At 44.8% G+C, this 27,666-nt stretch overlaps 1 protein-coding gene across 1 annotated transcript in view; it reads right to left on the minus strand.

Annotated features, from left to right (window-relative positions):
* TSPAN7 (tetraspanin 7) overlaps window positions 1-14,495 on the minus strand; it is a 103,711-nt gene extending 89,216 nt beyond the window's left edge. Inside the window, exon 1 of the mRNA XM_080374349.1 lies at window positions 14,248-14,495. Within this exon, the coding sequence (XP_080230475.1) occupies window positions 14,248-14,328 (81 nt within the window). The 5' untranslated portion in view covers window positions 14,329-14,495. The remainder of the gene's footprint in view (window positions 1-14,247) is intronic.
* Window positions 14,496-27,666: the final 13,171 nt, after the last annotated feature.

The raw sequence follows: 27,666 nt of genomic DNA on the forward strand, positions 1-27,666 counted from the left end.
GCTCCCTGCTGGGAAACATTCATGATGCAATCCAAAACACGTATGAGGATAACACTGGCTCCTACCCCTATGATCCCCTTCCTGTCCTAGCTAGCATGGGCCATCTGTTACTGTTTAGCAGGCAGCCCCACTAGATACTAGATTGGTACTACTTACACGAAAAGGATGAAATAAACTGCCAGCAAAAATGGCATTAAGAAGTCTTTCCTAAGCAACTTGTAATTTACCATTTGAGAAGTGTAATTTAAACTGCACCACATAAGGTGATAAAAGATACCAAAGCACAAACTAAGCCACAGGCCAGTCTCTGTCTCCACATGATACCACTTACGGAGAAGCACGAAACAGAAATCATGCTGTAGATTACCTGAAAATTCTCTTTTCTAGGTAGTGAGGTCCAAGAATGCCAGAGAAATTAACAACCTTTTGCTGAGTCCCCTTCCACTCTTCTTCACCAGATCATACAAGAGGGTAAGAACAAAACAGTGACTGCTCTAAACAATTCTGCTCTACTCTCAGCTTGATCAGCTGAGCAATAGCCATTACAGGAGACAAAAGGATAAAACTGCACAAGGACCATCAGAAGAAAACCAGCCTGCCATTCACCCAAACCCACTCAGCTTCAAGATGCACTCTAGGATAAACGGTCACTTCTTTCCATGATTTGTCCCCGCCTACACCCACCAAACAACAAAATATACCTTGATCTATGGCTACTGAAAAATCTTAATTTAACTCTGACACAAAACCAAGGGCAGGAGCATTAAATTCTTCTAGAAGGGCCTCCCTGGGGTGTGGGAGAAAGCTCAGACCTACGGTACAGGTTACAGAACAGGCTTTCAGCACAAACAAACTCCCTTCTTCTTGAAGATACCCCCAAACTAAAACGCTTCCTCCAAGCAGTAAGTTACCTGGAGCCCTTATCCTCACAACCTGTTCTAGCCTTAAAGAGCAGCTTGGGAAGCCCACTCTGTCCTTCCCAGCACAGCTGCCACCCCCACATGGACTGTACTTTGTAGCTGCCTGATTAAAATTTAGCAAAGAAAACTGCTGGTAATTCTTTGCAGCTGTCATAGCATCCACTGTACGAGTAAATTAAGAGAGAAATCCTTCTTTAGCTAAGAAGCTGGTCCAATTCCTAGGAGCACTTGAGAATCTCACTCAGAAAATCTGGCAGAATCCACAAATCACACATTCTGCATACTGGTTTTTAACCAGAGCTCCATGTTAGCAAAACCTTGCTCTCTATCTTCATGTCTGCAGCAGGGTAAAAGCAAGCAAACTAGCTTTTTCTGGACGTCAACATTTAAACTTGATGCTGCTTGCCACGCTTGGTGCATAGCATGGAGATAACAGATCAGTGACACATGAGGCGGATGGGGACATTCCGAAGCAGGCACACTGAGTTTCCTTCCTTTGGGGTAAGCGCATCACCGTGCTTGCTCCCCAGCCAAATGATCTTTCCAAATAAGAGGTGGACATCCACCTACAGAAATGGGCACTTACTTCCTTGAAGGAAAACTATCCCCTCTATGCCCTGCACGAGGGGGGAATTTTTTTTTCCCCACAAAATGGCTTGCCTGATCTATGAAGTCAGGAAAGTTGCCTGGATCATCGCCAGCTATGGAAGCCCACTCACCTGAGGCCCTGCTGCCATGCACTGGCAGCTCTGCTCCCTGTTCCAAGATACTGGGCAACCTGGAATGCTTTTTCCAGTGCACTGTGTATGCAACTTCGGAATAAAGAAGCATGACGGTCTAGCAGTCTCATAGTTCAGATACAGCCAGCTGCTCCATCCAATAATCTCTTTCCACAAGCACTATTCGTTAGACTTCTCAGAAATATTCCCATACTCTACAAGCTACCTTAACAAGTGGGTAAAATGCAATTTTTATTTCAGCTTGTTATTCCTGCAATTGAAATAAGATGTCAAAGCGAGTGCTACAATGTAATAATTATTACAGTCAGGGACATAAAATAACTGAATCACAGCTGTGCCAAATTCGGCTGAACTGTTCCTTAGACATATTGCTTGACTTGCATCAGTGTCTCCACCTATAAGATAGGCATGCCAACCATTATTTTTTAAGGACTACCACTGGTAAACAAACCCAAAGATTTAGTTTTCCCATAAGTAATTACGCTTCTTAAGAACAGCAGTATTTGAAGAACAGAGAAAACATAATACACAACTGTCAATGTTGTAACCCCCCCACCTTATCAACAAACAGGGAACAGCCAGGCTCCATTTTTTTCTGAATTTAATCCAAAAAACGTGCACTCTGCCATGCCCTCTGATGCAGGCCATAATACTCAGCATTTATTCATCCACCAGCTGACTCACGTGTGACCTCGCAGTACTCAGTCTCATCAACACATCTACAGATTTGAGTCTTTTGCTCCCACATTCTTTAGTTTAGGCTTTGTTTTTATTGAAGCTGCAAAATTTTAAATGCAATTCTACATCTTTTGGGGTCCATGTAAGCTTCAGTGGAACCATCATACTGGAGGAGCACACATCTTGTGAAATGATGTTGTGCTGCAAAATCAAAGGGCATCCGAAGCAAGTCTATAGTGACAGAAGGCAGAACTTAACAAGTCTTCTGTCTTGACAGAGGAAGGGAAAAATGGTTTATCCTGCTGAGATATCCTGCACAAGAATGAGCGGTAAACCCTCCCAAACCCAACTCTATGGGAATTCTGTGGGATCCAAGCCAGAATAACCTTCTGCTTCAACAAACCTGAATATTAAGCACGAGTGAGTTTCAAAAACAACCAGCTGACTGTGTAAGACAGTCTGGTCCTATATGGTTCCCACTGATTTTAAGCAAAGCAAGATGACTTTGCAAAATATTTTATATATTTCATATGGTCAAAACTCAGTCCACCCACATGTACTCATCAACCTCACCTGATTTAAATGTCTTTAAATACGATATCCTTTTGCTTACCAGTATTGCACTAACATACAATATAGAGCAAATATGCTTTCAAAAGGCAAATGTTACTGCCACACAGACCCGGGCTTGGGTGCACAACTGACTGGCTGCTGAATGGTACCAGAAGAAAAACTGGTTAACTGTTTCTCACTGATGAGGTGGCTCTTATTTTTATATCATTAATAGCTTGATTGATTGCCTAAGAGCAAAAGCTTAGCATGAAACTCTCCTCGATATCCTTCAGATTTAAAGGTCTGCCATTTTATGTAATTTACATATACGATGGTGGTGGAAAAAATAAGAAGTCTTGGTCTAACACCTGGCATGAAACTGCAAAGCCAAGCCACTTCATGAAATTAAAAGAATAAATCAACAAAGTGGTTGCAACTTGGTTATATTCTTGATCATTTGAGGACTGCACTGCTCTAGGAAAAAGACCAGCTCTTCGCTTTAATACTGGATATTCTTCAGGGTACAGGGATTAATCCTGCCTGGTCCTCTGGCAATCTGAGGTCAGTGAGGGAGGAGGGAGGGAGCACTTTAAATCTGATACTTCTGTTAAAAAATAGCTATGGAGCAGCATGCTCAGGTTTCCATAAGACAGGGACTGGTTTGGGTTTTTTTGTGTTAAAGAGCACCTGTTTATCTGTGTATTACATGCATACCATGCCAGCTCACAGAAACTGAGGCAACTTTTCCATATCATTTTGAACAATTTCACTACCTTAAAATTATCTCTCCCACAGATGTACCTATTTTAAGTACAACCATCTTTCACGTCAGAAAGCAACTAGCCGTTGCTCACAAAACACAAAACTCCTGGAAGTGGGAGGTTTTATTTTTGTTGCTAGTTTCAGTTGAAAATAACGCACCTGCTGGATGAAATACCCGGTTTATTACCATACTGGTTGGCCCAGCAGATCTCCTGCAGCTTCTAATTTCACAGATCAGCGAGCACAGTAGGCAGCCCACCCCCACGCCTGCCCACCCCAGGGCAGACCCTGGCGGTGTTCTCCCCCTGCCAGGCAGCTGCTGGCTCAGCCCCAGCTGTGGCAGGGACCACCTCGGATGGGGCAAGGTCCAACCGTCCTGCCTTGCGTGCCTCTCTGGTGAGCGTGCCCACAGACATGGCTGAGGATGCGTGAGCCCAGCGCTGGGTAGCGGGGCAGAGGGCACTGAGCTGCCCTTTCCACACTGTGAGGATGCTCAGTGAAAGCATCACTTTGAAGTTGGGAGAACAAAGGGGAAAGCTTTAAAAAGGAGTATTCTTCATATGAAGTATTTGTCTACAAGCTCATGGGCAAAGACAACAGCTAACCCATCCTGCCAGCAAGAGTTTTGCAATAGCACTCTGAAAGCTGCACAAAGATCCGGCACATACCCAGTAAACAGAGCAAGGTCTTGCTGCCTCCTAGAAAGGCTGTATGTGTCCCCAGATTTACTTGCCGTGACAAACTAAACCCATAATGCACTCCTCATAAATTAGGGTTTTTTTTCTTTTTGAAAGGTGTGACCTTCCATTAGTAAATCCTGATCCAATCCCTCTGCATCGTCCCTTGTTTTATAAGAACACACAGCAAGGAACACACTGGAGCCTAGCTTGTATGTTCCAGGAAATAATACCTAAATACTCAACAGCCAGCTCCCAGACATCTTGAAGTCCTGGTTCTTTCTTTAGTTTTTAAACTGCACTTGCCTGGGGAAAAAAAAAAAAAAAAAAAAAAAAAAAAAAAGCAACAAACGCTCTAAAGTCTGCAGGTGATGTACAGATGGTCCGTAAGTTGTTCTGGGACAAGAGAGATCAATTTAAGCCCTTCAGCAGTTTTTCCTGAAGTATACTGGAAAAAGAAACTCGGTCCCAGATAACAGGCAAACTGATCTTTACATTAGCAAGTAACAGCAAACTGGATCTGCTTCAACTGACTCAAAGATGCAGCTACGTACAAAAACGCAGCTCTAACATAGTAAAAATGCACCTGTAAACCATGAGGAAATAAAAAAAAACCCCCTCTAACCATGCCAAATATCAGCTGCTGGTTATCTACAAGACATTATTTTGCAGGTAAATTAAATCATGCTCTACAGCAATCAGTGTGCACCTGGACCAGTAAGTCTCACATCTAGCACAGGGCAGCTGTACCAGTAAAAATGATCCCAACGATGAGACACAGTCATCAGGGCGAGCATCGAGGTACTGAGAGGGTAACCTATCTGTACTTCTGTTTCCTCTTTGTTTTCAAAGGGAAACAGAAGTGACATGCACTTAATGATGTCGTCCTTCCAAGCCTTAACTACTACGGAAGGGAACTGCATACAGGGGAATAGAGTTTCCACCTTTTCTTCTGTTAATACATAACTGGAAAGTGTCCTCTCTTTTATCTTGATTTTTGCAAGAATAAAAGCCACAATGTTCCTGATGATTTCCGGTGTTTTGATTGTCCTTTGATGCAGTGGTGGTAACAGCAAGTTGTAATGAAAATGCTTTGGCCACGAGACTATTAAGGAACCCAACAGAAACCACGGGATCTACCCCCCTCCCCTTCACCATAGGAAATCTGCAGCAATCCTCCATTTCAAATATGGAACTGATCTGCACGTGCTTCCATAAACTGTATACAATGTCCTTCATGTTTTCTTTGATGAGGTCAGAGTAAAGTATTTGGCCAGCCCCAGGCAAGCTGCACACTGTCATGCACCTTTGCCTTATCTTCTAAAATGGACAAAAATCCCAATCCAGGGATACATCCTTCCCAATCCAGGAGTATATCCTTGCAGACTGCATGGGCCCACAGACCCCAGATTCCCCATCTCTGCTACCAACTTTCAACTCTGGCTGGGCCGCAAGCCCCAGATATGATTTTGAAGCCAACACACTTCGTAGATCTCCACAAGGGCAAGCCTTGGTTCTGCCTAATTGGACAGATTTCAACACATGCCATGACACAACCCACGATGCTATAAACTGGCCTAATTTTCAAGTCCAGCTACAAAAAACGTTGACGTTACCCGACATATTCAGTAAGTTTTGTTTCTTTGAAAACTTTTTTTTTTTTTAGGATTTCCTAAATCATCAACAGCTTCCATCCCTGAGAGGACTACTTCCATCAAAAAAACCCACGTTTTGATATAGCTCCCATTTATTTTTAGAAACACACAAAATGAGCACTTTTTCATATTCTGTTGCCAAAAATGCTGAAATTTGCTAAACATTTCAAAGTTGTTGACAGGCAAAGGCCAACCTATCAGAAATTCCAGCCAAATGATAAATGTTTTTTAAATGTAGCAAAGGATTAAATCAGCATGGCCTAGCTGAAACTTCAGTTGTAGGGAACACACTTAGGTCCTTGCAATAAGAATGATTTCTCGTATGCTAGAGATGAGTTGTAAACATACTTTGCTGGTGGCGTTCAGAGCAATTTTCTGTTTCCAGGTATTATATGCTCTGAAGCAGTAACTGTAAACTGGTCAGAACAAGATACTTAAGAACTTGTGAGCTTCACTGATGACTTCAATCCTGCAGCATCAGCAGATCTGAGCTGCTCATTTCTGTTCAAAGGCAGTAAGGCACCGAGTGGGTTATAAGGCTCATACAGCAGGCGATTCCTTCGCTTCCCAGTTTTACGGAAACGTAAGTGCTCCTCTTCCTATGGTGTTTACCCTCTCCTCTTCTCTCCTCTCCTCCTTCTGTGCTGCACCATAGAAGCACGCCAACCTTTTCCTTAGGTCTGCTCCCAAGAGCCACAGACTGCTCTGCAGATTAAGTCCATCACCTCATTACTCACATCACCACATACTCCTAGCAAATAAACTCTTAAACGAACCTGCCTGAATATTTAAAAAAGAACATTTCAACTTGATCCATCCAAATCCACATGCAGCCCAAACCAAACCCAACCTTTTCTCAAAGCTCACAGCAAATAACTTGCAGAACTAAATGATGACAAGACACAATTTCAGCCTTCTGCCTAGCCTAGGCTGCTCTGCAGTGTCCTCCTGCCTTGTGGTACATCCAGCCCGGCCTCCGGGAGGGGGTCACCGCCGGCAGTGCAGTCATCAGCCACCACCTCAACTTGGCATGGCAGTTCAGGGAGATGGGGAAAGCATGAAACGGAGAGGGAAGGTGGTTGCTTGCTTCTTTTAAGGATTTTAGTGCTGTCCCCAGAACCATACAGATGAAAAAATAACATCTGGAAAACATCTTGCAAAGCACTACATGGAAATTACAGCAAAATTAATATTAACAGCATCAAATCCATTCTTTTACTACAGCTTCTAAAAATCCTGTGGCCTGCTCCCAGAGCTCCAAGAACCAGCTCAGCTGTGAAATCACGATAATCCAGTAAGATTCAAGCATGCCATGCTTCAGAGCCCCTTTAGTACAAGAGAAATTTAAATGCTTCCCTCTCATAACCCAGAACTGTTATAAAGATAAACATATAAGTGATCTGCCCACCACAGTGAAAGAGAGCTAAGATGGAAAGAGGTCTGCTCTACTGATGTGAAGGATCTATTCGCCAAGAGATGATTAAATGCTAATTAATAGTGATCAGCCCAAAGAAAAAATTTATGCAATTAAAATCGGCCTTACAGTAACTGTCATCTGCTCCCTGTAGTCACCTCTAGAGTCCTGTATTTTATTCTAAAGATTCAGTCACCTAGGTTTGCAAGACACTGAGGTCAACAGGATTTTCACTCACCGATTTGGTGGATGCAGAACAGACTCAGTACTACAGTTAAGCTAGCATCTCTGTAACAAGAATCATTTGACTTAAAAGGCACGTGGAAGATTGAAGGAGACGTTTCTGCAAGCTCACATGCACAAAGAGCTTTTCTAGATATTCATCTGTTAACTCATTGGCACATAAATTTGTAAGACAGTTGCAACAACCAAAGAAACGATGATAAAAATCCAGAGATGGAGACAACTAATGGTATCAGGTAACCTAATTTACCTCCCTGACAGCACAGGGAATTGATAAATAGTCACATAATCAGAGATAAAATCAGATTCTTGGATCCATTTTAAATTCCCTTGGTTTACCTATAATAATTGCCTCTGTTTCCTTGATGAGCAAGGCTGGCATGAACCAGCATCCAAGAAAAAGGACTCTACCACCTCGTTGATGGAAAAGTGCTAACAAGGTCTCCCCAGCACCCTTCCCTAGATTTTGCATTTACACTGCTTAGGCCACACAACAGGTTGCTTAGAGCAGGAGTGAATGCTGAACAGCCGAAGTGTTTACTACACATCCAGCAGTACTCCAGCACACCTCTATCCCGTCACCTGAGCAAAACCAAGGACTTCTGCCACTTGCTTGTTCATGAATGCATCCTATGTCTTCCCAAATGTAAGTGAAACACTTCAAGTCACCCACTGTCCCTCTTCCCCAGCCCAAATTGAACAGTTAATGTGAAAAAGTTGCCATCCCCAAACTAGAGAACTGTCCAGATACAAACTTCAAAGTGAAGGTGTAGCAGGTATCTTGTCAAGACAAGCACAGTTATACTAACAGCAAGAAAAGAAGCATTTAACCAGCAGCAAAGTCAATTACACCCTTAAATGAGGTGTACAATGCTGATTTTTACCATACATGCACAATTTTCAGAACATGAATGGGAACCAGCAATGCAAAAACTACATCGACTCGCCAACTCCTCTGCTCCAAAATACATGAGCTGACTACACTCATAAAAACAATTCCCCGCCAAGGAGGAGAACACCATGAGCTCCCTGCCATGTCTGAAGGGACAACTAATGCCACAGGGCAGCTCCCCCAACGCTGTCCCAGCCAGGGGTGGCCCCAGGGGACAGGCAGTAACTGCCCTGGCAGCTCCTCCCAGCACACCTGTGAGAACAGCCCCAGCACTTGCTTCTGCGCGCAAGTGGAAGTCATGGCTTTATCTTCTCTGTTTACTCACACTTACCAGAGTTGCCATGCTGGCATGGGTCTCCTCCACTACGACTGTCATTAAGGGGGTTTTAAACTGAGCTATGATAAAAAAAAAAAAAAAAAAAAAAATCCCACCAAAAAACCTGCAAAACTAAGCCAAATCGGTTGAGTACCCCAACAGGGAACTCAGAAAGCTGACTCTGGAGCTGTTTGTAAACACCATCCAGCTTGCTTTTTTTTTTTTTTTTTTAATCCAGTTATTTGTTTAGCCAACAGAATTCACCTTGGGCTATGCTCACAAGAAAACACCATTATATTTAATCTTTCATGTATGTCATTATGAGAACAGAATAGAAAGCAACTGACTTGAGGCAACTGCACGAGGTTTGTGCCTAAACAATGGAGCACTTTAAATCCAACATGATGTAGATTCTGTGCATTTTTGAGAGTGCAATTTTTCTGGATTTCAGGTAAGTACAAATAATAGAAATTATTTCTAAAAGTATAGCAACAGTGACTTTGCATCAATGGAATCATCAAAAGATTGAGCGATGTGGGAAACAAACCATGTGGGAAAGCTAAAACATTTCCCAAAATTCTTCCTTTAAAACTGTCTCCTAACAGATACTAAAAAAAAAATAAAAGAAAAATCATAGGCATAGTAAGAGGTATGAAAAAGACCAGACACATGCAGAAACCAATGCAGAAGCACTGGAAAGAAGTTCTGGGGATAAAAACAGTAATTTCAGCAACCCAGCTGGACATTCATAGCGAAAAAGACTAATGCCACCAGTAACTCGAAGAGACACGCAAATTTAATCCCATATTATAATGCACGGCTCAAACGGCTGCATTTGAAGATGGGTCAGCAGTTCAGCCATAAATTTGTGTTACAGAGCAGGCCAACATGCTTGCTCTTTGTCTTGGGCATTTCCCAGAAAACGGCTTTGTGAGCTCCTGAAAAGGTGGGTGGACGCCCCCGGCGCCATACTGCTGCAGCATGAGGACCGGGAGCTGCCCGCCCCAACACTGCAACCCAGCCCAGCCCACCACCAGCAACCTCCTTTCTGGGGAAACCTAAGAGAAGAGGGAGATGAGGGAGCTGTTTCTCTCCAGAGCAGACACCAGCCCTCCCCACACACCCCATGCCAGAGGGGGCCTGAGCCTGTTGTCCTTCACAGGGCCATCTTCTGACCACCTGACTGCTCCATGCTGGCGACGTCACTTTCCCGTGGCCACCAAAGGAACTGGCTGGAAGAAGATTAATGATAGGGCAACATACAATTTCAAGCTATTTAAAAATCACAGCACAGGCTGTGGCCTCGCAGCCAAGCAACACTTACCTGGTTCCACCACGCTCCAGTCCACGGCTTTCCTGCCATCAGCTAACCTCCAAGGGGTCATACCAGGATGCACAGGTCCATTCTCCAAGCAATAAAATCTCAGAAAACTAAGCTACTACTTTTAGTAGTAAATAGGTACCTTAGTTCTAAGTTTATCACATAGCAAAAGACAATCCAAGTTCTAAGAACCTAATTTAGTATCCAAAACATCAATCTTGGTTGAAGATGCTCTTCAGATCAGTGACCCATCTTGGAAAAATATCTGAATGGAAACTGTACCTATATGCTTTCATTATATTAATTAACAGCAAGAAACCCCCATACCAGCAGGACAACACACACAAAGCACTCATCTGAATGCCAAGTGTCTCACAGGGCCTAAAATCAGAAGCTAATCACTTTGCTATGGTGTCTGTTTGGGGCAACAACAAGCTTTGCATGGAAGATGAAATATTTCTGGCCACCCTGTAACTTTAAGGATCAGTGCATGCACCCTTTAAAGTTCCCTCCCAAAACACATTGAGTCAGGCTGTTAATGTGATGAAAAAATACATTTCAAAGCCTACAATGAAATATTAAATATGTGTACATTTTAAGAAGAACTAGATAAATATAATGTGCTGGGGGTGTTTAAAGGTTTCCCTCCCCTACAAAATATTCACTTTGAATTCTAATGCAAAATTCACCCTCCCTTAAAAACAAGACAGGTTATAGCTTGGATTTCTATGCAAGCAAATTATTATACTCAAAAGAAAAAATATAAATAGCTAACAGCCAAGCAGTGCTTTTATTGCGTTTTTTTTAATCTACTAGTTCCAAACCAGACCAGATGCATTCACTACAGAATTCTGATTAGGAAAAAAATGGCTGTTGAATTTTTATTACTATGTCCCTCAAGGACCAAAAGTGGTAACCCTAGGCATTTAATGTGTACTATGAATAACAATACATATGAGCACATAAAAAGCTTGTTATCTCTGTTTATGGATTTTTTTTACCATGTTGATACATTTACAGAAAGAAGTTGGGAAGTACGGTGAGGGGGAGGAGAGGAAGCTATTAAAATAACAAATACCATTAAATAAAACCTATTCAGGAAGAAACAAGCTATGCAGTACAAAATTTGAATGAACCATGTCTCTTCATTACTGCCCTGCAGCTCCCATGTAGTCAGTGGAGCCTCATTTAAAGCTTATACTAAACGCATTCATCTGCATACATCTCACTCATTGATACAAATGCAATTCATATTTAACCCTGACAAACAACCACTCACGGTAGGAACATTCTGCATACACAGATCATCTTCTTTTACAAACAATGTAAACACAGAGAAGTCCTTCTGGATGTTTCAGAACAGCTCACTGGATTCAAAGAAGCATGCTCTCCCCCATCCCCTCACACCACAACCCATAACCGCCTGGCCAGATACCCCAAGGGTTTCCACCACAGGACCACTTTCCTCCCTGTGTTATATGGCAACTCCATCCCCGCAGCTAGAAAAAAACTGTACAAACTGCAGCTAAGCAACGCAGGGCTTTCTCCTTCAGAAATCTGCTTACAACCTCTCAAAAAAACATGCGGGGAAGCCATCAGAATAAAATTCTACAAACCAGCCATTTGTGGCACTGGCACGGTCTCCTTCTGGTATTTAGATAAGTCCAAGAAATATTTTTTTAAAATAGTTCCTCCTATTGAATCCTTCCCATATTTTCAGCTCTGAGAATTCACAGGGACCAAATTTGAGTTACGCTGACTCTGGAGCCAGCAGCTTGTGAGAGTACAAAGAGCACCCCAGACAATAATGGAGGGGGGCTGAGACAGCTGCGCATCCCTCGGCTCTCCAACCTGCCTGCAAAAGGAAAATGAGGCTACAGCCAGAGCACACCAAGTTTCCGCTCTACTCATGGTGCAGCTTGCTCCAATTTATATTAAATGGGTTGATTCAAAACCCAGAAAGGGGCCAAAAATGTGAATTATTTTTTGTTCTTCCATGCTAAAAGGAAGAACAACTAACAAAGACTTTGGGTCTGGTGTCAACTGCTCTGGACCTTTACCACGCTCTGTGTTGTCTTCTCCCATCAAGATCTGCCTAGGTTTCCCTAGGTAGGTGGCTCAGGAAAGCAGATGCAACAGCAAGAATCATGGAAAAGAAATTCTTTCTCTTTTGCTCATGGTTGGAGGATTCTGTCTCCAACCATTTACTTCTTCCTTCTTTTCCAGGCTCAAGGAAGTGGACAAGCAAACACCCTGACGGCTGGTGACTGTTAAGTAGCTAGAAGAGCCTCATTAGTGGGCCATGCCCTTGGAGAAGACTGGGACACGCAGGAGCCTGACAGACAGTTCAGAGGAAAAGAATTTGCACTAGAGCATCCCACCAGCACAGACGCATTGCTGTAGCCCAAACCAGAGCTCAGCTGTGTTATGCCAGGTCCCAGCTGTCGACCTGGCCTGGCGTCATGACAGCCTACAGCGCCAATGCCCTTAGCCAGCTGCTTGGCTCAACATACAGTTATCTCTTTTTTTAATGAGATCAGCGTTCGTGAAAAGTGCTAGCTCAATGGGCACACTGATTTAAGCCCTCTGTTTATTCAGGCTACAGCAGATAGAGCAGTGACTTTTAAAAAAGATGTAATCTGAAAAGATACCGTGAATTCACCAGAGCTACCGCAGCTGCTCGTTACTCACAGGAGGAAGAGGGGTTTCTTATAGATCCATTAAGAACGAAGGACTGGAAAGGATGAATCTTGAAACTGTGGTAAGCGTGTAAACTTAGCAATCTACTTCCCTGATACTAGCGTGAAGGATCTACTTGCCAGCAAAAAAACAAGATGATTCCGGCTTCCTATCCATTTCAGCCACCACACACATCTGCTGCAGTTACCACCAAAACTGTCAAAAAAGAAGGGGGACGGAGGTGGTGGGGTGTATGTTAAATACTGGGGGGTGGGGGGTCAGTAACACGGAGGTACTGCTGTAAGTACGGATTAGCAAAATGACTTCTGGTTATGCTTTTTTAAAAAAATAAATAAATAAGCCTATGAAGTTAAAGTGGAAACAGATAAAAGTCGTACATTCACTATGAAGATGTAAACCCTTATTGCCGCGAATATATGATTCTTTGTTCAGAATACACTTTTAAGCAGAACGATGGAAATTCGAGTTACGCCGTTTCACAGGCACTCCTCACAGCACACAGCTACTCAACCGAGAACACACCATCCCCTGCCCTTGCTAGGAAGCGACAAACCCGCTTCAGCGCATTGTATCAACGATGTGCAGATTACGCTCCCTAAGAGCACGCAGCGGGGCCGTTATCCCGTGCTGTCACCCTGTACCGCCGCCGCCTGCCGCCGGGATGGGCTGCTCGTGCCAGCGAGCCGCCGAGCACACGGGCCGGGACGCTGCGAAAAGCGCCGGCCCCCGGGGTCGCCTGAAAAACCCGGCTCGCCGTCAGCCAGCCACCGCCGCTCCATTAATGCATCTGGGTCACAGAAATGGTTTACGGGAGCCCGAGCCGGGTTACGAAACGCGGCGCGGCGGGTACAGCGGGCGGCGGCGGCCAGCGCCGCTGAGCCCAGGTGAGAGCCGGGCCCGGCACCGGGGGGCGCGGGGGGCGCCGGGGGCGGGACGGGGATGCGGCAGGCAGCGGGGAGGCGGGCGGCGAGGTCGCCCCGCAGCCCCCCCCCGCCCCGGTCCCGCCGGCCAGGGAGGCGGCGGGGAGAGGGGCGGCCATGGCGGCAGGCGGGGAGACCCCTGCAACTTTCCCCCGCGGGGGCTGGGGGGGATTTGCTTGTCGCAAGCAAAGGCCAAAAAAAATATTATTTTGTATATAGGTGTGTATGTATATGCGTGCGGATATAAATACACATACGTATGCATGGCCATATGTATTCCGGCACCAAGGGCGCTGCGTCCCCGCACGGCACATCGGTGCCATCCCGGCGGAGCCCCGCAGCCCGCAACACCGGCCCCGCCGCCCGCCCCGGGCAGGTGGGGGCCGCGGCCGCCGCGGGGGTGCCGGGCCCTGCCCGGGCGTCGGTCGGTGGCCGCGCCGCGCCGCGCCGCACTCACCCAGAAGACGAAGGAGTAGATGATGAGGAGGGTTTTCAGACACGTTATCACGGGTTTGGTCTCCATTCTCCTCGATGCCATAATACTGAGATCCCGGCTGCAGGCTGGGCGCGGGAGGAGGAGGAGGAGGAGGAGGAGGAGGAGGGAGGGAGGGAAGGAGGGAGGGAGGGAGGGGAGGCGGGCGGGGGGGGCGGAGGGAGGTGAGCTCAGCGCTGGGCTCGCCCCGCCGCGCCGCTCGCCTCGGCCCGGCTCGCCGCGCCGCCTGCCGCCGCCCCCCGCCGCCGCCGGAGGGAGCGCGGCCCGCCCCGCCGCCAGGGGGTGCTGCCCCGCGGGGCGCCGCGGGGGGAAGGGGGGGCTCTGCGGGGGGGCCCGGCGCGCCGGCGGCCCCGCTGCTGCGGCCTCTCAGCCCCGGCTGGCGCGCTGCAGCGTCGTCGGCCGGGGCCGCCCGCAGGGCTCCGGGTTCTGGCCGCAGGGTGGGAGACTGCTGGAGTATCTCCGTGTGTCTGGGGGGGGGGGAAGCATGAGTTTTTTTAAGACGAAGTGAAAGACCCCCCTGGCCGCCCCCTTCTCCCGCGAAGGCGCTCAGCGGCTTTGCTTGGGCTGCTCAAGGGCAGGGGAGGTGGGGCTGGAACGTGGAAGCTGGACAGGGAATTCCCGGCGTGGGAGAAAGTCTCTTTCGGTCTCATGATGCCGACACCGATCTGGAGGCCGCGGCGGGCGCAGGCGGCGCAGGTGTAACGGGTTCGGTTACAGCCGGGACACGGGGGCCCGGCTGCCAAGGAGAGCAGGAGCTCTGCAGTGACACGGCCCGAGGGGCCAGGGCTGCTCCGGCTCTGCCCCTGACAAGCCTCTCTGGCAGCTCACTGCGAGGCGTTGAGGCAGCAGGATCTATGGATGTTCCCTCACAAGGGCAGGTCATGAAGCTGGGATGCTGCTGGAGCTCGGCCCCTAACCTTCGCTCCACCTCTGCCTCGCATCTGAACTCTGCCCTAAGACTAATCTGGAAATTGAACCCCAGCCTAAACGGATCGGTAGCCTCATGCTGCTGTATGTCTCTGAGACCCTGAGCTGCAGCTGGAACAGACCTGGCCTGTCTCTACCGGGCCAGGATGGGCCTCGAGTGGCCACACACCCTGCAGAGAGAGCAATGCTCCAGCGAGAGCCTGCTTCATATTGCCACTGCAGCTACCAGCCCACCCCAAAATCCAGCAGGGAATGGACAGCAGAGAAGCAACCCTATCAGTCAAAGAATGGAAAGGGATCTGATCCTGCAGAGCCCTAGCAGCAGAGCAGCGGTGTGGGTCTCACTGGCCTCCTTCAGGTGGGATAAGAGGCTTGTGGTGTGCCTGCCTTCAAGAAAAGCATGGCCAGAATGAGTGCACATGTACCCCAGTAGCCTGAACCGCTGCACCAAGACCACGGGCAGGCACGGAGGGAATGCTTTCAGGTTCTCCTTTCAGTAGTTCATGTTTTGGAGGAGGGTATGTGTACATGGGAGTGAACGCTGGAGCATAGCATGTTGCCCCTAAATGGTGTGCCTGCACATCCCCCAGAGCAGTGCTCCAAACTGTACCTTTTATTGCATTAGAACTGAAACAAGGTCAATACTAAGCATCGTTAGCTCCTCAAGCTACAAAACCAATGCAGTTTGTGCAGACATAGCAAAGTGACAAACCAGACTTCACCATTCAGGCAACAGGGTTTCAAAACAAGAGAGAGAAAAGATGGTCCTGGAGCAAGTGCTTTTGTAATATGCGGACATTTTGCCATTCAGACTGCTGCAAGATTTTGCTGGGTTTGACTTATGACTTTAAGAATTGGCTGTATTAATGGATAGCCTACTGTTTCCCAAAACAATGAAGGCATTTAAAGGATGTTTGGAGGGAGAAAATTCTGCAGGAGATACTGTTTTTTTAAGCATTCACCACTTCTGTGGAAAATTCAGATGACAGGTACATTAATCTTTATTGACTTGGCCATTAAAATGTAAATAAGTGCAGTAACTGCAAAAAATTATATTGATGCTAACAACAGTTATTCACTGTACAAAAACTACAGTAAGATTTTGACAGAAAATAGCTAAGCAAGAGCAGGAGAGACTTCTCTTCCTGCCCCTCACACATGGGCTTAGAAAAAATAAATGCTGCTGTCACAGGCCAGGGGACAAAAACCATTTCTTCCAGTAGCTATGGTTATGCTTCTCTTCAGGTGTTTTTAAGAAAGTATGAAATAAAATATAATATCAACCATAATTTAAATATCCAGTCAACAGAAAGCATGTATGGCTATTTTGGTAGATGCTGATCTTGACAGAGACTCGCTTTTTTTGCCAATAGCATATGATTTTAGGTCACTCTATCTTGTAGTGCCTAATTTGAGATACAGCCCCCGAGTCTTCCCACAAGGGTGTATTGGGGATTTAAACTGCATAAATGCTTACAGAGCCTCCCTTTACAGTGTTGTTAAAACTCAGAGGGTTTTGTGCCAGGGAACTTGCACAAGGAAACCAGAGAGAAAACAGAGGTGCAAGAAGAGAAGTCCACATCAGGAAATACGGCTTCTTCCTCCACAAATGTCAGTCCCTAGAGGGGATGATGTCCTGAGAACTGAGAAACAGAGACTCCATGTTCTCTCTGCTCAATCCTACAGTCTCCTGCCGAGACTGTCTTTGGAGAAACGCTGAGTTGCTTTTTGATATGCAATCAAGCAGCATACACTTTACTGGATGTAGATGCAAATTTTGGATTAAAAATGAGAATGTCTGAATAGAGCTGGACATAAGTCTGCCTGGTTACAGCAAATACAGCAAAAAGATATGACAAGACCACCAAGCCATCAAACACTGTAGGCTTAAATAGAATTGCCAAACGATTTCTAGCCTTCATGTGTGCATTGGAAACACATTTACCTTTTAAAATGATTTTGTCATATTTTCGTAGATTTGGGAGTACAGATTTTCAAGTATTTCTTGGAACAAAATCAAAGCAAGTCTTGCTAAAGCAAAATACATTTTCACTTCTGTAATCCATGTTTGCAAATTTGGGAACATAATTGCTCTTCACATCCCCACAGAGAGGACATTCTTGTAGTTATTCAAAACAGGACATTTTTGCCTAGCTGTGTCATTTGAAAAATATTTCTTCAAAACACTAGCAGTTTGCAGGGTATTCTTCTCACAATCGGTGCCCGTGATCTCCTTTTTCTTCATAATGCACAGGGAATATTCTCTTAATAAGTCTGTCTGCAGAGCATCAATCTAGAAGGAGCTCCTTCATCCCACAACCAGAGTGCATTGTATTGCAGAAAGTCAAAATGAGGACTTCCATCCTTACCTGAAGTTGACATTGGTTATTTGATAGTTAAAGAGAAACTTTCTGGGGAAAGTGGTGGAAAGATGCAACAGCTGTTGTATCAAGTGTGATAAGGCCTTGCACCCTTCCACAGTTACAGCAGGTGTAATGAAATGTGGTGCTTTCTTCTCTTCATGCCCACTCTGGCCTTCTCTGGATTCCCTGTGGTGCTGTTGCTGCTGCAGCTTCTGCTGTCCTTTATTGGACGTTCAGGCTTGTAATTCATGCTCACTTCAGCCGCCCTGGAGAGCAGAGATTTGAGGATTTTTTCTTCTTCTCTCGTTCCTTCTCTCTCCATGTTGCCTGCCAGTGGCTGTCCTCAGCTGGCAGTACCTGCAGCCTGCATTCGTCCAGTGCAGAGTAGAGACAATCTTTTGGCAAAACGCAGAAAGCAGTGGGGGAAAAATAAGTGTCTGATAACTTTGCTGTGCTTGTGTGTCTTGAGTGAGTTCATGTGGCTCTGTATAGGTCCCACTAACACCTCCAGATCATAATTGGGCTCTAAGAAAGCAGGGTTCTTGATCAGCAGCCAGTTTATTACATGGCTTGGTAGCTGCATGTTTTTGGGAGGTGCATCGATGGGACCAAGCTGTCAGTCCCAAGCCCCAAAATGTGTCTTCTAATGAAGCCTCAGGCTCTTTATGTCCTCAAGGAAGCCACAGGGGGTACACAGCCAGTGTCAGAGAATGACCCTGTAAAGAGACAAATGTAGTATTGACAACGTCAACCAGGGTACACCCATTTATAACAACTGATGAAGAAGATCCAGTTTCCTGCAGCACAGACATAAGGGAGCAAATATACACATTGGCTTCAGTAGTTTAGCAACAGTTATGAGGTAGGATGAAGTGCATATTCAGCACCAATGCAGGAAAAAGGTCTCGTGGCATGCTCTGCAGTATTGAGAACATACTGCCATCTCAAACTGGTGAGCAAGCAGTACATGTTTACAGAGGAAGAAGTAGTAATACTAGGAAACTTTCTTAGAACTTTTAAGAAAGTCTTAGGATGCTTTATAGGAAAGCACGTCACACTTTATGAATTGTGCTCTGTGTACGTATGCTCTTATGTTAGGCAAAAAAGAAATGTTGGAATAAGAATCAAAAGAAGCAGTTGTAGGAGAAAAAAAGTGGTAAAAGGAGTGAACTTCATACCTTTAACAACACAAAGTAATTGATGACAAGGTCAAAACTGGTACAGAGATTACCAAAACTGAGGCAAAGGTTACACTCAGTCCTCCTAGAACCCAGATGGCAACTGGATTTATTCACTTGCCATGTGTGGTTTCGTGCTGTTTTGTAATAATTCCTAGATGATAAAGAAAGGTCTCTGCCGTGCTGCGATCTTCCTTTACGCCTGGCTTGTTCCTTCCTATGCAGACAATGAAGTTCTTGATTCTTTGCATTGTTACTTCCAAAGCTTGAACAGCTTTGTCCCAAAAGCCAGCAAGCTGTGTGGAGGCAGGAGGGAGTGTGTGGTGTCCTTTATCCCGTTTCCCTTCAGAGCAGGCATGTAGTAGCTGGCTTTTATCAGTAATGACGATACAAATACACTTTTCATAATTTTTCCTGTTTCTCAGGAAGGACCTTGATTTAAAAGGGAAGTTTGTAGCCGTTTTGTAGGCAGGCACTTCTGATGGCTTGCGATGACTTTCTGGATTACTCTAAAGCTATGCAAAGTGTCCTTTCTGAAGGGAGTGGAACAGAAATATGTTTGTGGCTAAGTATAAGTACCACAACAGGATGCATTAAAATCCTCAGCATTTACAGAGAAAGGGTGGAGGACTTGCAAAAGAAGTCAGAAAGCAGAAAAATACTCAAAGAGCATATCTGTATTATTTCAGGAGAAGCATTATTACATGTCCAGATGATAGAAGTTTTGACACACAGCAAGAAAAATGGAGCCATACAATTTTATAATCTTCATTTTAGCAATAAAATGACAATGCTGCACATTTACCGAGTCACTCAGATTGGTTTGTCACACTCTGTGTTTTCTCTTTTGTTTAAATTGTTTTCTCTCCTTGTGAGTTCTAAATACCAGCACCAGATTCTGTCCTAGTGTCCCTGGAATACCCAAACATTTTCTTAAGGTCAGCAGGTAATTCACGATTACTTTGAGAGGAATTAGATAATTTCTTCTTCTGGAAAGATCAATGTGAGGGGTTAAGAAGCACCTGTGAGGTCCCCCTTGTCCATGGTTTTCTGTTATTTAACTTCTGTCAAGAAGTGTGGTGGAGCTGCACCTTAACATTTGAACACCACAGCATTCAATACTGTTTGCATTTTCCTCCTTTTCCTTTCTTGACTGTACTGTGATTTGTTTCCACTAGATTCCTCCTAAGTCTGCCCTGAAGCAAATGCAAGCAGAACTGGGGATCCCGGCCTGTTCTCCAGCACTAGCAGAAATCACCTATTGTCATCAAAGGTTTGTAAGTGTTCACATAAGAAGGAGGGGCAAGCAAGGAAATCCCAGCTTTTCTGTTGTAGAGGTGCAGCTATCCCCTTATGTGACAGATGCAGACTCCTGACTGACATGTAAGTGTCTGCATATTGTGCAGTATTTTCTGCCCAGCAAAACACCCCGGTAAGAGACCAGTCAGCCTGGCTACCTGCAAGAATCTGCCTGGCCCTCTACCTAGTCTCTGACAGCAGCCACTGCTAGGTACATGGGGAGGATCCTAACAAACCTCTAGCCAGGGGTTCCCCTAAGTCTGTTGCCCCAGCTGCAGACACTGGATTATTTGTGTGAGCCATACAAGCCCTGAAGCAACCACTCCAAAGAGTTACAACTGCTTGCATTGGCAATGTTTGTCCCCCAGTTTTGGAAAAGCCTTGTTTTCCCTGAGGCTTGCTTTTCCTTACATACATTTCAGGCCTAGTTCCAGAGGAAGGGAAACCGTGACTTAAGCCTTACGTAACTATTTAAACAGAAAGGGAATCCTGACCGTCCTCAGCTTATGGACAGGGGGATGGAGAAAGCTCAGGTGTGAGACAGCTGATGGACTATGGCCTACACAGATGCTGCCAAGGGAGGTCATGATGTGGAACTTTCACTGCAATGAAAAGTGATACTACGTTAGTGTGACACAACAACGTAGGACGAGGCAATATTTTGGCAAATAGAATTAAGCTGTGTAAGGCAATAACATTTGAAAAACAATGCATTACAGGTATGTGTAATGACAACAAATATTAAAACAACCAAAGAAACAAGACTAATACTTAGAGCATATCTTGTGCCCATATCAGTACCAGTCTAGACAGAGGTCTTGATTTTTAAGGACAGCCTGTTGTATATTCCATACAGATATCTGCTACATGAGCATGCAAAAGGTCTAGCTCCAGCTTAGGGGCCCAGCTGTTGTTTCTGGTGAAGCAGACTCCTTCCCTGTGATGCTAGGGAGTGAAGCAGATGTGAACTGTTTTCTCTGACACCACTTGTTTCTTGGATGAGCTGACAGGTGGATGAGAGCATCTCTTCTTCCCTTGTGGAGGATTTTTTGCTTTGCACCCACATCCCTTCCTTCTGGAAGGGCAATCTGGGCACTATCTCCTGAAGACATCCTTTGCTTAGTCCTCTCAGGTCCCTTCAGTGAGCAGCCTCATTTCCTCCACAACCATATGACAATTTCCTAAGCCCATTTTGTGGGGAGCTCTGTTCCTCTAAAACGGAGGAACAGCAAACAGTCGGTGTTTGACACTCAGTCTGTGTCAGTCCTACCAGCCATAACAGGCACTACCTGCCAGGCCCCTAGCACACCTTCCTGCCCTTCCTAGGGTCTTGACTGCTTGGGCTCAGGGCCGGCTTAGGTAACGGGTGCAGGCATCAGAACTTGAATCAAGAAGGTGTTTGAGAAGACACTGAGAAACTTTGGTGGGAATGGCTGCCTTTCTCTCAGGAGGTGCATTTAAGCTGGGCACTCTGCCTAAGCTACACTGCAGCTACATTGCAGCCATGCCCATGCCCATGCCTATGCTCCCTCCTGGCTGGCCACCCACCCTAGATGGACTTGGGTCAAGGAATGCAAGAAGCATATGCAGCCTGTTCACAAAGTCTCCCTGGCACTGGAAACAAAGTGCCATATGCTCAAGCAGCAGAAACAAAAGACGAGCTCAAAGCAAAAGGACTCAAGAGCAGAAGGGCAAGGAGGTGCACACAGGGAGAGAGCACCAGGACATCTTGCTTCATGCTCCCCCCATCCTTCTCATGGGCACTAGTGGGTAGCACAGAGCTATGTCCCCTCTCTGCCGTTTTGAGGGGGTGCCTCTTCCACTTCACTTTCTGATACCCTGCCCCCAAAGTGGTAACTGCTTATGGGCATCTTCCTCCGTCTCCTGCTGCTTCTGGACATAATCACCCCACTCGTCTGCCTTACAGTCTCTCCTAGGCCCTTGCTGTGTTGACTGCCTGCTCAGCCCACTGTGCAGGTGAAACCAATAGCAGTATCAGCAACAAGCCTCAGGGCAAAGAGATCAGGCCCTGTACATGTGTCATTGTCCCCAGCACAGAGCATGGCAGGCAAGCGCCGGTCCCATTGGCACTGATGCATAAAGCACAAAGGTTACCTGCGTCACCGGCTTGTCACACTGGGTCTGCCGGAACCAGACTTAGACTGTAGATATGCAGATGTTTAATTAACACAGGATCAACTAGGGCTTTGCTTTTAAAACTCGTATAGTTGATGCTGATAATGTGTTGTAAGAGTTAATTGCCTTTGACATGTATGATTTCCATGTTTGCCCTGAATTGTGTGTATTTGTTAATATTTCCTCTTTTCATGGCAACCAACAGAAATACAGCTGTATTAGGAACTGAGATAAATGGTTTATTGACTCATTTGAAAACATTTTTAATGATGTAAAATTCACTTATATTCAATACTTGATCTCATATGGCAAAAGGAAACATAAAAAAGGGGCTGCATAAACATCAACACTACAATGCACTGCGGAAATAATCTCTGAAGATCTCCCTATGCTCTCCAGCTCCTCCTGGGGCTTCTGACCTGGTACACAAGAGCTGCAGATTAGCATCAGAATATCCCATATATTCCTGCCATCATGGTGACTTCATGGATGAGGGATGCAAAGTGTGTCATCAGTCCCTGGGAGTCACTGCAGGCATCCCAATGACACTGGTGTGAATGTCCCCTGTGAGGAAGAGCAACTCAGCAAGTCTCTTATTCATCACTTTGGTGCCTGAGAACCTACAGGCTTTAGAAAATGAAGTCTCTCTGTCACTTCTCTTTTTCCATTTCAGGGAGGCAATTTGCTTGTTTTCCTTCCACCTTGCATTTTACAGCCCTCTCCAAGTCCCAGCCCAGCCTGCAGACATGTGCAGGATCTTTTATCCCACAGGCCACCTTTGGAGAGGTTGTGCCATGGCAGTTGCACCATGTATGTAAGTGAAGGAGCCACATGGACTGCACAAGACACACGAAGAAGCCAAGCTAAATAATGTACTGTCTTTTTACTAGGTTTTGGTGACCTCAGAAGCACATCTAGGGCCTCTATAATGCTTCTGAATTACTGACAGGATATTATTCCTGTGCAGGAACAGGACAAAAAAGATGCATGGTGGGTGCGCCACGGAGGTGGTACCACAGGAAGACGACTTCACCGTTTCCATGCACGAATGAGAGAACCAGGTACACCTTGCAGGGACATGTATTGATGCAGGATTTGTTTTTTAGCGCCTGGATAACACCACTGACATTCAGAGCATTGCTGTAGTTGGTAAAGTAGTATCAAATAAAATAAAGAGTTCTATATTTACTTTCTCCTGAAGATTTTTCTGTCAAATTGGGTCAACTTCTAAGTAAAGAAAGAGAGCGTTTTAAACTGTCAGCACTGCAAATGTAGCCTGGGATTTGAAAATTACTTTTGTGCTTAGATATGTTGTGGACACTGAATTTTCCAAGCAGAATTGTGGGTGCATAAGATATAATGGTATATAATCCAAAACTTGATCCTTTCTGTTTGCTTAGTTTACCGTTATTTTAGCAAATAGTTGTTTTGATGGGGTTTGGGGGTAATATGAGCAAATAAAAGCTCCATAAAGATATTTTTGCCAACACTGAAATTAAATAAAACCCCAACATCTCCCACTATTTTAAGCAGTAGCATTTGTCACCTTTATAAAAATACTCCCTGTTATAGACATGAAAGCAGATCATAAAACTGCTCTGCCCAGGTCTGCAGGGGAATCAAACAGATGGCAGGGCCCACTGCAGTTTGGATGAAGATTTCATAGCGAGATATGCAAGAATATACTAAAGTGGTTTCAAGGTCAGTGATGAGGTGAAAACTGTGACCAGATTTTCTTCAGCTATGAACATGTGCAGTCTTTCTCACACATTTAAAAGAAATGCATCAAACAGAAATTCCTTCACTACCAGGAACCAATACCCTCAGTGCAAGTTGATATTGCAACAGGGGGAAAGTTTGCTTGCTTAATTGGCATTTTTAAAATGCATATTCTATGCAATTTTTTTCAAATATTTGTTCATGACTATTTATATGTGTATTTGTGAGTATGTATTTTTTTAATTCAGTTAGATCTGCAGGTGGTCCTACAGCAGACTGTAAATAATATTAGTTGTGAATTTTGGCAACAAAAATTATTCTCAGATAATGGTTATTGTTATTCAATTAGTTCTGGGACCAACATGCAACTAGAGCTGTTGGCAGCTGCTATTTTCCTCTGTGCTTTTGTCTTTTATGCCCTCAGAAATCTCTGAATTGAGTAGTTACGGCTTTAAATGGAAAATTTCCTCCCTGATTTGTTGTGTCCTTTTAAAAATAAACCCCCCTAGCAATCTAGCTTGTGATATCTATTAGGCTCAGCTACAGAGATCTGGAGGCTCTATTTCTCTCTTGTTTATGTCATTAGTCTGGTTTTAGTTAATTTTCACTTCCAGATGTCTCTTGTGCCTGTTTTTTTCTGGTTAACAGGTTATAAATTACTTTGATAGGGCAGAGCTGTTTGCTCTGTTTTACTTCTTTGATTTCTGGATACATTTTACAGAGCCTGGTCCCTCATCACAAAATAGCTTTTACTGGCTTAAAACACAGATTTCACTGCAGTTATTTAGTGGCATGAAATATGCACAACTGACTGAAGAATCAGGCTTGTAGTCTGAGCGCTTGTTTCTTCTTTCATTAAAGGGGCACCAAGACCTGCTCTGGCGAGGACTGGCTTCAGCTCCCAGACCATGAGAAAAACAAAGGCTCTGGTTAGCATGGCTGAAAGAATGGAGGGGTGGGTTGCTGTTATGAAGGATAACTCCTGCTTGCTAGGTTAGGATGTTTTCTTCAGAAAACAATGCTAAACTGCATCATGTTTAGTATCTCCCTTCCGTGAGAGGCAAGGGTTTTGGCTTCACTCATTATCAGTGAAAGAGATGTTGTACAACAGCGTTAGTGGACCTGCAATGGGGTTCGTTGCCAAGCAAATTCATTTCTGTGCTGCATCGTCTTCTGCTGAATCACTTCTGATCCCGAGGTTTCCCTGTGAGGGAGTGGAGGATGGTGCCAGGGTCCAGGTAGCTCCTACAATTTTTTTTCTGCAGGGGTTTCTGAAGAAAGGTGGTTGGGGTGCAGTGGCATCAATTCTGCCTTAGTAGACTTGAGCAGATCCCCACAACACTTCAGTTATGGGTGGGCTAGATGCCTTTGCATATGGATATTTAGTTGCTGGATTACATAAAGCACTGCTGCAATCAAATACTTCCTGCTGCTTTTCCAGAGAACTACTGCAGGGATACTCACAGTTTGCATTCAAGCATCCCAGGGCACGTTGTACTTTTCTCTAGAGGCTTTGAGAACGCAAAGAGGTGAGATCTAGTGGTCTTAGCCTGAGAACTGGTCCTCAGGTATTAAATTTGAGTGGCAGGGACAGCCCCTGGCCTGTTCTGTGCTGCCATTTCCCCATTGGTAGCCCAGGGCTAACTAACGTTCAGCTGTAGGTGGTCAGAAAGAATATAAATGCTTCTAAAATTTCCCAAAACTTAGAAAAATATGCAGGGTTATTACTACTTCTTTTCTACCAAAAAGACCCTGATTCAGGGGCCTGCTCTTTGCAGTTACCATCTTCAGATGTTCTTGGTGGGACAAGTCAACTTACAGCAACATTTGCTTCATTTAGGGACCAGCTGCAGGTCCCTCTTGGGCATCTTCTTCCTGCTGACCAACTCACCTGAACAGAGGTTGAGAAAAGCAGTTTCAGAGCAGCTGATGCACATACCAACTGCTATCACTGAGGTTGCATATTAATTGTTGTTCAGACTTGCATTGTCAAATGCACTATTTTTGGTTTTATGCTAGTCAGCCGAGGTCTTGAGCTCATGCTGATCAAGGATCATGAAGGAGGCTATGCAGCAAGTCAGTGAGATTTGTATGCTGAAAGTCACTTGTGCTTTGAGAGCCTGCCAAAAATAATGTTTCAGAGGGCATGTATAACACTGCCAAAATCAAGCTGATGAATGGCTGTATCATTGAATTTGGATGCAGAATGAGGGTCAAGTTCAGAACAGTCTAGCAGTAGGCTATTGACACAATCTAAGCAGGATAAGACCAGGGCATTTTGTAATCAACACTTGTTAAAAAGAAGTTGTTTAGCCCTGTTTTATTCTAAAGAGCAGTAGGGGTGGGGCAGAAAGAAATTAAATCTGGAAGGTAGATGACAAGGCAAGTTTAGGGCCACACAGTACCAGGCTTATCTGAGCGTTTGGGAATTTTGTCTAGTTAGGCACAGTAAAACAAGGAAGGGAAATGGTGACGGTCTGTTCTGGAACCTGTATACATCTAGGAGTTGCTTCTGCAACACTCATGTTCACTCTTCTAGAAGTAAAGTTGTTCATGGTTAATATTAATTCAAAACACAGGAATAAGAAGTCTATAGATCAAATATTGCATGCTATTTTTCCTGAAAATGAGAGGAGTTTGAATTTAAATAATGAAGCTTAGTTCTGAAAGCATACAGCCTTGCATTTCATTTTTTTGTTGAAGAAATATATGTCCCTGGGTAACAGGCAGGTGATGCAGCAAGAAGTATCACTTTTTCCTATCTGGAGAAAGATGGCAAAGAAAAGCACAGATTAGATACAGAAATGTCAGGTCTTGGCTGAATACCCTCCTCGCTTAGCTTTTGCTTTTCAATTCCATTTACATTCTTCTCTTTAATCAGTCGCTGCTTTCCCAATGCTTTTGACTGAAAGAGCTTTTTTTATGGCAAGTTACTTTGGGCTGAAGCCAGTTTTAAGCAGTTTTATAGTCAAGGACCACATGACCAAGAGACGTACCACAGAAATACAAGTACACCATGACAACTGCTGAGAAGAAAATGAAGAGCTTACCTAAGAGATAATACTGCTTGAAGTAGCTGCCAACCGTGATACTGCTAATTGCTGTTAACTTAAGAAAAGTGTAATATCATTTCTAACACACACAAAGAACAGTGCATGGAGATATGTTGGGAATGTCATGGACAATGTAATTAAAATAACTGAATAGATGGTAATTGTGGCTACATCCTACTATGATTTTTGTGACCTCAGTGGTATCCTTTCTTATACATCAGTCATAAGCTCTTGGAGTGATGACTAGCCAGTCCAAATGTGTGGAAACAGGGCCAGTCCTCGGTGTGGCTCTATGTCCAGGTAAAATAATAAGACAGATGACAAAGAAAACCACATAATGTAAATTGGTTGTTTGTAACCCGAAAACTCGTGTGAGAGCTCATGATGCACATGGCTCTATGGAAAACAAATGCAATAAGAGAACAGCAAACATGTAATTAAATGGAGTTTAGATCTGAGGCTGTCTATCCAAAATCATCTGTATAGTGTCACCGTAATAGCTAGCAATGGACAAATCCACCCCATTGGATCTGGACATACTGGTTTAATAAATATTACTTGTTTCTACATCTGTGCTTAGACTACTAAATGGCTTGTACGAGGTAAATTAAATCTTATGGCAGAACATTACATTAGAAACATTAGCTAAGCTTTACAGACCCAAATGACTGCAGGGCTATTCCAAACCACAAATGATGATTTATACCA

This window comes from Falco punctatus, assembly GCF_963210335.1.
Source record: "Falco punctatus genome assembly, chromosome: 2".
NCBI lineage: Eukaryota > Metazoa > Chordata > Aves > Falconiformes > Falconidae > Falco > Falco punctatus.